We start from the raw sequence: 14,712 nt of genomic DNA, 5'->3' as shown, positions 1-14,712 counted from the left end.
TAGTTTCAGTCAGTAACTTCATGTTCTGAGTCATACATAAAAGTTAAATTATAGTAGACAATTTTATTTTAATCAAGAAAACATTGTACCCATTCACCGGTATCCAACAAAAGTGGGGCTTTTCAATGCCTCAGATGACAAATCACCTCATCCCTTTAGTTCATTTAAATGTTCATATTTTTACTCAGTTGATTAGTAGTAAAAGAACTCTGAGGTATTTAATAGTAAATTACTTTATGTGAAACTATTAAGAGTTCGTGATTGACTTGATATACAAGTCCTAAGGCACACTACACATATTTAGCATTTTTAGTATTTGGAGCATATTTGCTGGAAGGCTAGTGTAAAAGCAGCAAGTCACTTCACTTCTGAGTGACTGTTGTTGGCTGCCCAGAATCTCAACATCTCAATTTTTTTGAGCATACTATGATTAATAGAGAATATACACAAACCTGGAGATTTTCACAGATTTGCATCCCTTATAAATATCCTGTTCTTAATATACTCAGATGCTGCAGAGGCCAGAAAGGAATTATAATTGAGTAAAGCATATCCTTTGCCATGAGCTGCACAGCACATGGATGGCAGCCTTTAAAATGGGCAGCTGTGGGGGTACCTGGGTAGCCTAATCAGTTAAGTGTCTGCCTTCAGCTTGGGGCATGATCCTGTGGTTCTGGGAACAAGGCCCACATTGGGCTCCTTGCTCAGTGGGGAGCCTGCTTCTCCCTCTTCCTCTGCCTTCTGCTCCTCCTGCTTGTGCTTGTTCTCTTCTCTCTGTGTCATATAAATAAATGAAGTCTTTTAAAAAAATAAAAATAAATAATAAAAAGGGCAGCTGTGAAAAATGCACCTCTAGATGATGACTGGCAACAGAAATGAAGAGAGGGGCAGTAAAAGGATATGGGTTGTTATTGCTACATCATTTCATTTTTTAAAAACTTTTTATTGTAAAATAAAACACAGATACTGAAAATGATATAAAACAAAGGATGGCATAATGAGTTTTTATGAGGCAGAGAATCTTATAACCACCACTGAAATCAGAGAATAGGAATGTTCCCAGTCACCCCTGAAGCCCCTCCATGCTTTTCATCCTAGTCTCAACACCCTTCTTTCCCTGAAAGTAACTACTCTCCTAAATTTTATAGTAATTACTTCTTGCATTTCTGGTATACATCCCTAGACACTGTAATCTTGCCCATTTTTTAAAAAAAATTTTGGTATTTCTATAAGTCTCTGTTAATCTATAGTTTCTTCTCCAACATGTTCTTTTCTTTTTAGTCTGTCTGTTGAAGTCCCAGAGCCATTTACCTGTAGAGGTCCCTGCAGTCTGGGTATTGCTGATTACACACTCATGGTGCAATCCAGCAAGTTTCTCTGTCTTTCTATCTCCTAAAAACTGGCTGCAGTCCTGAAAATTGACTGCTAGATCCAGATGCTTGGAGATTCATGTATTCCTTTTTAAAAATATTTGTTAAACTGGAATTCCAAGATTTTATGGGATATTTCCCAGTATTTTAAATGATTGCAATTAAGTCATATTCCTTTGCGATACTATATTGGTCAAATAAAATAGTTTGCAACCTCTGACTAAAAGAAAACCCTTACTAGAAAAGATCTGTTTCCTTAATGAGCATTTCTTTTTAAATTTGTATATATTTTTCTTATTATAAAAATATAATACTTATATTTTTATCAGTGTTAATAATTTAAACATAATAGAAACTTATGTTGTGAATCCCCATAACCATCCATTTCCCACTCTGGTTCAAATACACATTAGAAATAGCTATGTTTAGTAATTTGATGTAAATTTCAGATACACATTTTCTGTGTATATAAATGAACTTTAAAAAAATATGGGATTCTACTATTTTGTAACTTCTTTTATTATATTGATACTATATCTTAGGTCTTTCCATGTCAGCTGTTTATGTATCTGTTTTGTTTGTTTTTAAGTTTCCTCCTTATGCCACTAATGAAATTGGCAAAGTAACTGGGGTGAATAGAAGAGAACTTGGGCATGGTGAGTACAAATCTATAAACTTACATGGTATTCTCATGGGGACTTAGTACATTTATGCTTATTATTTTCTATTCTAATTCAGGTGCTCTTGCTGAGAAAGCTTTGTATCCTGTTATCCCCAAGGATTTTCCTTTCACAGTAAGAGTAACATCTGAAGTCCTAGAGTCAAATGGTAGGATATTAAAATAAATTTTTCCTCTAGTCAAAGAGACCAGAATTCCCTGTTATAGTCTTTCCATAACTTATGTTACATTATGCTTATTACCACAGTGCCCAAGTCTATGACAAAAGAAAAATGTGTTTAGTTAATCATAGACTGTCTAAATCGCTGTTCTTAGCTAATGAGATGTTTTAAAAGCAATATAAAACAAATATTTCTCTTTATGTATCTTTTATAGCAGATCCAGTAGGGGTTATTTGTTTTTACAAACAAACCATAGAGCAAAGCCAGCTTCCAGAGAGAAAAGGACAAAAGAGACTGATCCATTAAGCAGGGAAGGGACACCTATCAAGTATCACAAATATAAGCAGGCAGCACACAGAGAGTGGCTGGGCTAAGAGATCAAATTTAGCATGCCTGGGTGGCTCAGTCGGTTAAGCATCTACCTTCAGCTCAGGTCATGATCCCAGGGTCCTGGGATCAAGTGCCACTTCAGGTTCCTTGCTCAGCAGGGAGCCTGCTTCTCTCTCTGCCTGCCGTTCCCCCTGCTTGTGCACTCTCTCTCTCTTAAATAAAATCTTTTAAAAATATATTTTAAAAGATCAAATTTAAATTAACATTAAGTACCCACGTCAAGGCAAAGTACGGCCATTAGAGACAGAAAGGTCACAGTGATGGTCACAGATACTTAAAAACAACAACAAAAAAAACCCCTCTGAATTTAAGCTAGAGACTTTCTGTTCTTTACAGGGTGTGACTAGGCTATAACTTAGGGTCCAGTGAGAGAGCCAGAGCCTATATCTTTAACTGCCTTCTGATTAAGCAACAGAAGAGGCATGGTGGTTTTTCTGGGAGGTTTCTTAGAATCTGTAGCACTGCTGTCCTATAAAACTTTCTATGATGATGGAAATTATTTCCATAGTATACAGTGGAGGAACTGAATTTATTTCAATTAATTTAAATTTAGTAGCTACATGTACCTAATGGCTATCATATTGGACTGTGTAGCCCTATAGTTTATGGTTTAACAGAGCTTGCCTTAATTGCTTTTAAAAAGAAAGAAGGAAAGAATACTGAATATTTATAAGGAAATAACCAATAGTAACAGTTTTCTACATTTAAAAAAATCAGTATATTATAAACAAGTATTTTTTTGTTTCAATAGGATCATCTTCAATGGCATCTGCATGTGGTGGAAGTTTAGCATTAATGGACGCAGGTAAAAGAATTATGTGTCAAAGCTACTAATGCTTTATCTCTATTTAATTAGTATAAAATATAAGATCTCTTTAAAATTACATTTTGGTAAGACCTGGAGAAGTCAGATTACAGATTACCAAACCAGACCAGAGCAAGATAGTTACAAAGTGCAGCTTACAGCTATACAGATAATTACTAGAATTCTTATTTCTGGTACAAGGGAGAACACTGAAATTATTTACTTGCCTTGGTGATCCACTGAGCCTTCTTACCTTCCAAAAGGTAAAGAGCTCTGTAGTTGATTCCATTCACCAATAAAGTTTGGACCAGGAAGCAGAAGTATTTAGGACCCGTAAAGGAAAATAACCATGTAATCTTCCATTCAATTTGCAAACCATGAGAAGAACAGTACCACGCACAGAAGGATACACAGAACTTTAGGAAGAAAGACTATAAGAGGTTCAGTATAATCTCTCAGTTTGAAACACTAAAAGGGGGAAAGAGTCAACATGTTAAGGCTCTGAAAACAATTTCTGTATCTCACCAATGTTGCTGTTCAAGAAGGAAGGGAACCTAAAGATACTCAAGAGGCTACACGGAGCTCCCCCTAAGTTCACACATCTATAGTACAGAAAAACAGAAAGACAGAAAGGATACTATAACCAAGGATGAGATAGAAGAATTGTGTGAATATACAGTAACACTATCTAGAAAGATGAAAACTTAAGCCAAAGCAAAAAGAAAAACAACAACCCAAAAGTACTTTTCTAGTTGTGTTCAGTGCCAGAAAAGCATAAGGTGATATTTAAGGTTGCTGGTAAAATACTTTTTGTTTTCACCTTCATGCATTCATTCAGCCAGTCTTTACTAGATGCCACCCCTGTGCCAAGCACTGAGCTAAGCCTTGGGGACATAGTGATGAACAAAACAAAGCCCCTGTCCTGGTGGAGCTTGCATTCAATCAGTCTTAAATTTTCGTACTAGGAAACAACATATTCTCAAAAAGGTGAACTGAAAGATAAAGTAAAAGGAGATTATAAGAGTCTTTAAATGCTTTAAATGAATTCAGATCTTTTGGTCTTGACAAAAACCCAACCTAAGTAAAGATGAGAACTTCAGGATGAGATACCTGACCAATGTTGGCAGTATTTGAAAAATCAGAAACTAATATACGAAGGATACAAAAAGTTCTTAATTTTGAAAAAAAAAGTAAGGTATTTTCTATAAAGCATAACCTAGTGAACTTGACAGTCACCCTTAGCAAAGCTCTTAAAGAGATTATTTAAGAAAAAAAAAGGTTTATAAGTATTTTTAGGAAGGAGGGGGCTGTGAAGAGAAGGGACGAGAGGGACTCATTTAAAATAAATCATGTCGTAAAATAATGTTCCACTTTGGAAACATTACCAGATTTGGAGTGGGGAGGGCGATTGCTGCTTACACCGTTTCTAGAGTAGCTTGGCAGCTCATGATTTTTCTGTAAATGATACAGAAATTGAGATGGATGATTGGTGCATCATCATAACTGGTTGAAGCACGAGCAGAAGAGACAAGCAGATCTGATCAGTAGGATGGTTTGGTTAAGTGAAATGCCTGAAGATGTTTCCTTCTAAGCCCTGTCCCTTTCAGTGTTTTTATTATTGAATTGACTTAGAACACTGGCCTGCTAATTAATTAAAAGGATACTGCTAAAAAGGATGACTGATGTGTTAAATGACAATTTTGATCTCTAAAAAAATGTTAAGATAAAAAATAAGCCAAATAGAAAACAATTGAATTTGACAAGAATGAATGTTAAGTCCTGTGGGAAAAGCCACCAAAGGGTGTGCAGTTCATCTCAAACACATGAATGCTTGTCATTCCTCACATCAGGCACTATCTTACTTTAGGGATACAAATGGTACTTGTTTTCTAAAAAGCTTATAGGCACAAAAAACATAAGAGCAAGGAGATTAAGTCAAATAGGTAAAAGGCACAAATATGTACAATATGGATGAAAAATTAGGTTGAAGGTACTTAGCTTCATAAAGATAGCTACATTTCATCTGGTTCTAAAGGCTGAGTAGTTGATCTGTCATTAGGAGCAGGACCCATATTTCACGTGAAAGGAACATAATGGGCAAAGTTATGAAGCAGTATAGTATGTTTCTAAAATGTATTTGAAAAAATTAAGTAATAAATTGGGACCACCTTTTAAAAGTCATTGTTATGTTAAGGATTTTGAACTTAAAGCTAGTATTTCACAACTCAGTATTCTATGACTCGTGTTCCTGCTGGATGTTGATTATTGTATACCATGAAAAAAAGTCATTCTGTTCTAAACTACATTTAAGCAGGATTAAGCAGGTTTATTTAATACGAGTTAAATAAACTTTAATATGCTATTGTGAATTCTGAATCTCTAGGAACAGGATATGCACTATTTCCCAAACGTTTTTGACCATAGAACATGTATAAAATTTACTGAAAGCAAATAGTGGGGAACTCAGGAGAATTTTATGTAGAGGAATGGTGTGATTTGAATCTGATTTATTTTCTTTTTGGTAGTTTTTCAACTATCAGCTTAGATGATAGACCTAGAGGATGAAATGGGAGAGAATGGAAACGGGGGAGACTAAAATTGGGGATACCAGACAAGGAGAATGTTGTCAGAACAAGAAATAATGGAGACTTGGATTAAAGGAGTAACAATGGATGTTTCAGTATTTAGAGGAAAGGACAACTTTCTACAGAAATTTAAAGGACAAACTATCAGATCTTTGTGACTTCATATAGGAAATGAGGAAAGAAGTATTGATTCTGGACGAGTATCTTAGTTGCATTCAACCAAGATAAGAAAGGCAAGACAAAAAGGATTACATTTTATATATATGTACATACATATAACATGCTTTGGGGACATTTAGCTGGAAATGTCCAATAGCCATATTGGCTATACAGCTCTAGAGCTTAGTAGCAAAGAGAAATAGGCAGGAGAGAGAGATTTTTTAGGTCATCAACATAGGTTATGGTTAAAAACCAAGAGCATAAGTGAGATTGCTTAGAGAATATGAAATTATATCCCTCACCACAATCCTTTTTAAAAGTTAAGTTCCAAGTGATAAAACCTTAAATGTTTTGTAAAAAAAAAAAAAAAAAGATACATGGAAAATTTTATCAAAATCTTAGGAAAAACCTTTCTAAGCAAAATCCAGGAACCATGATAATGTACAACTTTAAATCACAATAAACAAAGTCAACTGACTAGGAAAATAATATATTTCCTTTAATAGTCTACATTTATATTTAACAAAGATGTACAGTCCATGTTGAAAGAGCTTTTATAAATCATTAAGAAAAAAGACTAACAAATAAGTAGGAAAATGGTTGAAAGCCATGAACAGGCAATTCACAGAAAAAGAAATATAAGGGGTGCCTGGGTAGCTCAGTTGGTTAAGCGTCCAACTCTTGATCTCATCATGGGTCTTGATCTCAGTGTTGTGAGTTCAAGCCCTGCACTGGGCTCCATAGCTGGGCATGGAGCCTAAATTAATTAATTAATTAATTAATTAAACAGTTTATAAACATAAAAAAAGTTTAATCTCACTCATAAAAAAGTCAAATTAAAAACAATAAGCTATCATTTTTGCCCTTTATATAGCAAAGGTCAAAAGATCTGACAGGAATTAACAAGAAAGTAGAACAGCAGGCACCCTCAAATACAGCTGGTAGAAATATAAAATGCTACACTCTAGAAGGCAGTTTGACAGATTTATAATAAATGTAAACCCACATACCTTTTGACCCAGTAATCCCACTTCTATTATGTGGCTTATAAATCCATTCAGGGAGTACTGAGCAGCCATTCAAAAGAATAAGGTGGAACTTTGTATGGCATTATGTGTCATTATCCAAGGTATGTTATTAAGTGAAAAAAGGCAAGGTGCAGAATAGTGAGCACATTCACTATGCTTCCATAAGTAAAGAGAACAAAAGATTACACTTTGATTCATATTTGGACATAAATTTTCTGGGAGGATACATACACACAAAAAAACCTACTGATGGCTTTCATGGAGAGGTGAGATGAGGGGTTTAGGCTGGAGGGATTTACCAATAACATGGTTACATTTCCAAAAAAAGAAGATAAACATACCAAAAGTAAAAAGACAAATGGATTCTATTAAGAGTGAAGTGTGCTATTTTTATAGAGATTTTTGTGAGAAAAGTGATTACCTGTTTATTTGTTTTAAGGGGCTTTTTTCATATGCTTAAGAAGAAATGAGGTAGATAGATGACCTTTCCGGCTTGGTTCTGATGATGTCAAATTTAAAACACCACTCACTTACATCAAATATCAAAAGAATGATAAATATGTGTGTTAGGTTGATGTACACATTACATACAAACTCTTCTTCTCAATTATAGGAGTTCCAATTTCATCTGCTGTCGCAGGTGTGGCAATAGGATTGGTCACCAAAAACAATCCTGACAAGGGTGAAATAGAAGATTATCGTTTGCTGACAGATATTCTGGCAAGTATATCCATGTTTTCAAATATTCAGTGGTGAAGATGACACATTTTATAAGCATTGGATGCTTAGAAGAATAACATTACTTGTTATTACTTATCTTACTTTCCTCCTCTGCATATTAGCCTTGGATTTTATAGGATGTGAGTTAAAATATACATAAAGCAGTATAAAAATCCATAACGGCTCACTTTAGGGTGATCATAAATGAATCCCTGTGCATTTATGGGGGAACAACATGAACTTAAAGTAATTTTCTGATGAAACAGTTCTAACTTAAAAAGCCACAAATTCGAAGCAATAGTTACTGTAGAAGATACTTTGTATTTAGTCTTAGAGGACATGGTTTACTTCTCTAGATGTTTTTTAAAATTCCTCTATAGTGCCTGGATGAATTTTGTTTTTGTTTAAAACTATATCATTTCTTAAATTCCTTCAGGGAATTGAAGATTACAATGGTGACATGGATTTCAAAATAGCTGGTACCAATAAGGGAATAACCGCATTACAGGTATTTTAAAATCTATTTTGTTTCACTTTTATAATATTTAAATAATGTCATGAATCAATATTTATATAATTATTTTACTTTTCCACGTCAGGCTGATATTAAATTACCTGGAGTACCAATAAAAATTGTAATGGAGGCCATTCAACAAGCCTCAGGTAAGCTAAGCTAGTGTGCCTGATTCTCTTTCCATCATTTTTCATTTATTCATGACAACTATAATTCCCATTAGGCATATTAAAAATGGGCTTTTTATAAAATACTGTTTTGGAAATGAAATTTTAAAACTTTATGAGAGACCAGAGAAAATTCAGTTTTTATAAGTGACTCCCTAAGATAAGATTTATGGAGAAAGGGGACTATAAGTAGAATTGTAAAGGTAATTAGGATATGAAGAGCTTTGATTACTAAAGAATTTGGATTTTACTCCATAAAAACTAAGACTACTGCTATATCTTATCACATTTTTTTTATATATAGTTCACCTCTAAACAATGTGTGCTCAACCCGCATGGGTCCACTTATACGTGGATTATTTTTTGGTTTTTGGTTTTTGTGGGGTTTTTTTTTAAAGAGTTGGCAACAAAAGCATTTATTTACAGCAGCAAAGCATTTATTTACTATTGCCCATTCCACCAGATGAACTGAAGGCAGATGACACAGAGGTCATGTCTGCTACGCTGAGTATCCTATGAGTCCTGCTGAGGCAATTAGCAGCTGCTGGGGATGGGGGTCCATGACTAGGCAGGGCTGCAGATTACCCAGTGTGCTGAGAAGGTGGTCCCATCAAGCATCCAGGGCTGGCCAGCAGAAGACTGGGCTGAAGTGGAGAAACATGCCCAGAGAGAAGGGATAGCACTGTATAGGAAGTCCCTGCACTAAGTCCTCTGTGCCTGTGGGGTTGGGAGGGGACCCATTCCCCACTATGGCCTCCTGGAGACCAGCACACTCACATGTGACCACAGGTATAAGTGTATGGCCATGGGTCAGTGGTACATGTCCATGCAGATGAAGCAGCATTACTATGCTTCCATGCAACTGTTGCAGCCTGCAGGCCACCCAGGGGTTGCCACTGCTGAGCCTAAGCCACCAGGCTGTGGAACTCTGCCATCCCAGAGCCAGCCCCCTATCCCATGCCTATGCAAATATTTTTCAATAAATATACAGTACTGTAAATATATTTTCTATTCCTTATGGTTTCTTTTTTTTTTTTAAGATTTTATTTATTTTTTTGACAGAGAGAGATCAAAGCTGGCAGAGAGGCAGAAAGAGAGATGGGGGGGAAGCCCGCTGAGCAGAGAGCCTGATGTGAGGCTTGATCCCAGGACCCTGAGATCATGATCTGAGCTGAAGGCAGAGGTTTAACCCACTGAGTCACCCAGGCGCCCCTCGTTATGGTTGTCTTAAACTTTTCTTTTCTCTAGTTTACTTTATTATAAGAATATCGAGTATAATAGATAAACATACAAAATGTGTTACTTAACTGTTTTTTGTCATGAGTAAGGCCTCCAGTCAATAGTAGGCTATTAGTAGTTAAGTTTTGGGAAATCAAAAGTTTTACACGAATTTTTGATGCAGGGGTGGACATCCGTAATCTCCAGTTGTTCAAGGGTCAACTGTGATTATAGTTTTTATGTTTTTATCTCTTATAGTGGCAAAGAAGGAGATACTACAGATTATGAACAAAACTATTTCAAAACCTCGAGCATCTAGAAAAGAAAATGGACCTGTTGTAGGTAATGTATTAAAGTTATTATTTATTCTGTGATAAGGTAAACATTAATATATGAAAGTATATTATTATATTTAAATTTCCTTTAACTCCATACACAAAACAAAAATATTTTAAATATTTCTATAAATATTTTAAATTTGGGGAGGTATTTTTAGACATTAGAACTTACAGAAACTTGAGTCAAGTAACTATTTTTCTATTTCCCATGAAATACTTTTACATGTGCATATGCCAAAAATAAAATTTTGATCAAGATATGTTTTAGGTTCATATATGTATTTGAATTATTTACAGTTGGTCTGTACTACATTTTAGAAACTATTCAGGTTCCATTATCAAAACGGGCAAAATTTGTTGGACCAGGTGGATATCATTTAAAAAAGCTTCAGGCTGAAACAGGTAAGAGTTGTATGATGTTTGGGGGTTTTATTTTTTTATGTTTTTTAGAGAGGAAGGGGAGAAGGGGGAGGGGGAGAGAGAATCTTAAGCAGGCTCCATGTTCAGCATGGATTTCAACTTGAGGGCTTGATCTCACAAACCTGTATTATGACCTGAGCCAAAATCAAAAGTCAGACACTTAACCAGCTGAGCCACCCAGGTGCCCCAAGTTTGAGGGTTTTAATGGTAGGCCCCATAAGTTGCCATTTCATCTCCATTATATTAAAAAAATATGTTTGAGATATGTGAGAACAAGAGAAAAGAATATAATGCTGTCATGTCTTTAAGTTTTCTGTATGCCTCTTAATAAATCAGCAGTCATTCTTAACTATATTCAAGAAGGATGACCTAGAATTCATTGATTTCTTTGTGACATTTTAAAATTGAACATTTAGAAAAATCTTTAGTTTTTCATTTGAGAGGATTTTGCTGTCATTTTCTATTCTGCTGTTTTTCACTTAGTCTTATTTAGACTTTTATTTGAAGAGTATGTGTAGAAATAGTATGCATTGTTTTTTCTAGAAGCAATCTTTGAGTTACCTAGTACTTACCAACTTTGAGATTATTGAAGGAAGGTGAGAAGCAGAGTTGTCTTAGCCAGCGCTTTAGATTGAGAAACTGACATGTCATCCCTCATCCATCTGTTCACTACTCTAGAGTAAGAGAAAGAAAAAGTGAGGAAAAGGTTATAGTATAGAAGCTACTCATAATTAAAAGAGCAAAACCAAATCTTCAAAAATTAGAACTTAAATGTGCTTTCTCCTACCAAACTGTGAGCTCCAAGAACAGAGACAGTGACTGACTGTTGCTTCCCCAGGGCATAGTACAATGTCAGATATATAGCAGGTGTGCAATGTGTTGTATGTTGGTGAATGAATCCCTTCATTCCTAAAGCAATGAGTAAATATAACACAACTCTGCCCAGCTACTTATACATCAGTCCCCTGCTCTCACATCTACTTTGTAAGACTAGACTTCACTAAAGTGAGCAAGTTAACTTTAATATGTTAAATTATCTTTTTAAAAGGAGTAACTGTTAGTCAGGTGGATGAAGAAACATTTTCTATATTTGCACCAACACCAAGTGCTATGCATGAAGCAAGAGACTTTATTACTGAAATCTGCAAAGATGATGTAAGTATAGATCTTATAATACTTACTTTTTTCTATATTTTTTGCTATTTATTCATCTTATGGCTTATTTTGCACTTACAGCAAGAGCAGCAACTAGAATTTGGAGCAGTATATACCGCCACAATAACTGAAATCAGGTAATATCAACCAATACACTATGCTGGGGTTTTTTTGTTTGTTTCTTTGTTTTTTTAAGATTTTATTTATTTATTTGACAGATCACAAGTAGGCAGAGAGGCAGGCAGAGAGAGAGGGGGGAAGCAGGCTCCCCACCTAGCAGAAAGCCCAATGCAGGGCCCGATCCCAGGACCCTGGGATCATGACCTGAGCCAAAGGCAGAGGCTTTAACCCACTGAGCCACCCAGGTGCCCCCACTATGCTGGTTTTTATAAGATTTATATTATAAGCACATGTTAACTTCACATTTGCATTATATACGTTGAAAATGTAAGGTATTTAGATTTTATGTCAATTACCTGCCATAAATTATTTTTAAGGTATAATTTATTTTCTATGCCAGTTTGTTGATTTTCAATAACATGATTCTGTGATTATAATTGTACTAATAGATTCTTCTAAGTGAATTATTTCCTTGAACCAAATTGTTTCCTTGAACTAAATTTTCCCAATAAACAGTAAAACAGGCCCAAATAGACCTAGCAGTATTCCTTTTTCATTTTCTAATAGTTTCATCTTGGTTTGTTTTAAAGATAGTACTACTTAATGCCTAAGGAGCACATTTCTTTAAATGTCAATTTCAACCTCACTATTTTTTATCAGCTAAAAAGACTGATTTTGGGGGGATGAGAAAATCCCCTCCCCTTTTTAAAAAAATATTTTATTTATTTGAGAGAGAGAGGTAGCGAGAGGAAGCACAAGCAGGGAAGAGAGGGAGAAACAGACTCCCCACGAACAGGGAGCCCAATGCGGGGCTCAATCCCAGGACCCTGGGATCATAACCTGAGCCAAAGGCAGACACTTAATAGACTGAGCCACCCAGGCACCCCTGAAAAATCCCCTTCTTAAGGAAAAAAATACACATATATATATATCAGATGTAGCCTGAGTGTTCAGAGCTATTTGAAATGAATAACAAAAGCCAATGGAATAATTTGTTTAATATCACAGGTGAAAAACTGAGAAATGGGATGGCTTATTTTAGTAGACTAGTGAAAAAAAGACAGATTTTGTAATGAAATAAATACCTTACTTTATCCAGCCCCCTTCCTTAAACCATTATTTAATAGGTTGATGATTCATCTACACTACTTTAAAATATTTAATGTTGTTTATCCCTCTCCTCCCCATTCATGCTCTCTCTCACTCTCTCTCTCTCACAATCTTTAAAAAAATAAATAATTAATGTCATTTCAAAATGGGGGAATAGAGAATTATAGAAGAATATGTAGTCTAAAAGCTTGTCATTACACAATTTTCCTTTATCTCTTCTCTGTCCTTTCATTCACAAGTATTTAAGTAACAGGGTGTAGGAGCTGGGTGGCTCAGACCAGCTGCCTTCAGCTCAGGTCATGACCTGGGATCGAGCTCCCTGTCACGCTCACTGCTCTTCAGGGGAGCCTGCTTCTCCCTCTCCCTTCCCCTGCTCATGCTCTCTCACTCTCTCAAATATTTTTTTTTTTTTAAGATTTTATTTATTTATTTGACAGAGATCACAAGTAGGCAGAGAGGCAGGCAGAGAGAGAGAGAGGGAAGCAGGCTCCCTGCTGAGCAGAGAGCCCAATGCAGGGCTCGATCCCAGGACCCTGAGATCATGACCTGAGCTAAAGGCAGAGGCTTTAACCCACCGAGCCACCCACGTGCCCCATAAATAAAATATTTTTTTAAAAATGTAAATCCAGGGACACCTGGGTGGCTCAGGGGGTTAAGGCCTCTGTCTTCGGCTCAGGTCATGATCTCGGGGTCCTGGGATCGAGCCCCGCGTCGGGCTCTCTGCTCAGCGGGGAGCCTGCTTCCCCCTCTCTCTCTGCCTGCCTCTCTGCCTGCTTGTGATCTCTGTCTGTCAAATAAATAGATAGAATCTTTAAAAAAAAAAAAGAAATGTAAATCCAAGGTGTATGTTCAATTGAAAAAATAAGTTTCTCTTTTAGATAATCCTTTTTACAATTGTGTGTGTGTGTTTATTTTGTTCTCCAATGAATACATAATCAGTTTGATTATGAGTAGATACTCAGATACTGTTTTAATCAGGCTTATTTCCTTTCCTTTTCAGAGACACTGGAGTAATGGTTAAATTATATCCAAATATGACTGCAGTACTACTCCATAACACACAACTTGATCAACGAAAGGTAAAAACAAAACAATATGTTTAAAACCATCTTAAAATCATCATAATGAAATTACCTGGGTTGTTGAGAATTGTGCACTTTGTCCACTACTAGCCTAAATATAAAAAGCTGAAAATGACAGCAATGTTGCTGACAGAAGGTTTTTACACTGTTTAACAGATATTTATGTTTGTCCTTGTATGATGGAATAGAAACATTCTTGAGTTAACACGTCTAGAGTTAACATATAACAGTTACTTTTTAAAAATAGCTATAGCCCTGTCTTCCCAACTTTCTTGGCTAACCAAGCATGGTAAGATAAAACTAAAAATATGAAACTATTCAAGAACACTGTAGGTGCAGAGGATAATAGGAATGTTTAGTTTACCAAATATTGAAATATAAAGCTATACAGAATAAAACAGTGTATTACTGACCTAGAATTAGACAATTTATGCAACAGAAAATAGAGACCAGAGATTATCCAGTTATATACATGGGAATATAATATATACTAAAAGTTGCATTTTTTTTTAATTTTTTTTTAACATTTTTTTTATTTATTTATTTGATAGAGATCACAAGTAGGCAGAGAGGCAGGCAGAGAGAGAGAGGGGGGAAAGCAGGCTTCCCGCTGAGCAGAGAGCCCGATGCGGGGCTCGATCCCAGGACCCTGGGATCATGACCTGAGCTGAAGGCAGAGGCTTAACCCACT

General features: G+C 35.7%; 1 protein-coding gene and 1 long non-coding RNA gene across 4 annotated transcripts in view; one reads left to right on the top strand and one right to left on the bottom strand.

Moving 5' to 3' along the window:
- Window positions 1–14,712, bottom strand: part of LOC308348729 — a 297,221-nt gene that overhangs the window by 267,418 nt on the left and 15,091 nt on the right. For all 3 annotated transcript variants that reach the window (XR_013967379.1, XR_013967380.1, XR_013967381.1), the window contains exon 3: window positions 11,127–11,228. This is a non-coding gene — a long non-coding RNA (uncharacterized lncRNA). The remainder of the gene's footprint in view (window positions 1–11,126; window positions 11,229–14,712) is intronic.
- The window catches only part of PNPT1 (polyribonucleotide nucleotidyltransferase 1), a 45,332-nt gene that overhangs the window by 27,518 nt on the left and 3,102 nt on the right, over window positions 1–14,712 (top strand). Inside the window, exons 16-26 of the mRNA XM_080813015.1 lie at window positions 1,960–2,026; window positions 2,109–2,198; window positions 3,352–3,405; window positions 7,791–7,897; window positions 8,334–8,405; window positions 8,497–8,560; window positions 10,055–10,138; window positions 10,453–10,536; window positions 11,603–11,709; window positions 11,791–11,846; window positions 13,940–14,018. Of these exons, the coding sequence (XP_080669141.1) occupies window positions 1,960–2,026; window positions 2,109–2,198; window positions 3,352–3,405; window positions 7,791–7,897; window positions 8,334–8,405; window positions 8,497–8,560; window positions 10,055–10,138; window positions 10,453–10,536; window positions 11,603–11,709; window positions 11,791–11,846; window positions 13,940–14,018 (864 nt within the window). The remainder of the gene's footprint in view (window positions 1–1,959; window positions 2,027–2,108; window positions 2,199–3,351; window positions 3,406–7,790; window positions 7,898–8,333; window positions 8,406–8,496; window positions 8,561–10,054; window positions 10,139–10,452; window positions 10,537–11,602; window positions 11,710–11,790; window positions 11,847–13,939; window positions 14,019–14,712) is intronic.

This window comes from Martes martes (genome assembly GCF_963455335.1).
Source record: "Martes martes genome assembly, chromosome: 9".
NCBI classification, from domain to species: Eukaryota; Metazoa; Chordata; class Mammalia; order Carnivora; family Mustelidae; genus Martes; species Martes martes.
Note: the sequence above shows the minus strand (reverse complement) of the source record. Positions and strands in the feature narration are given on the sequence as shown.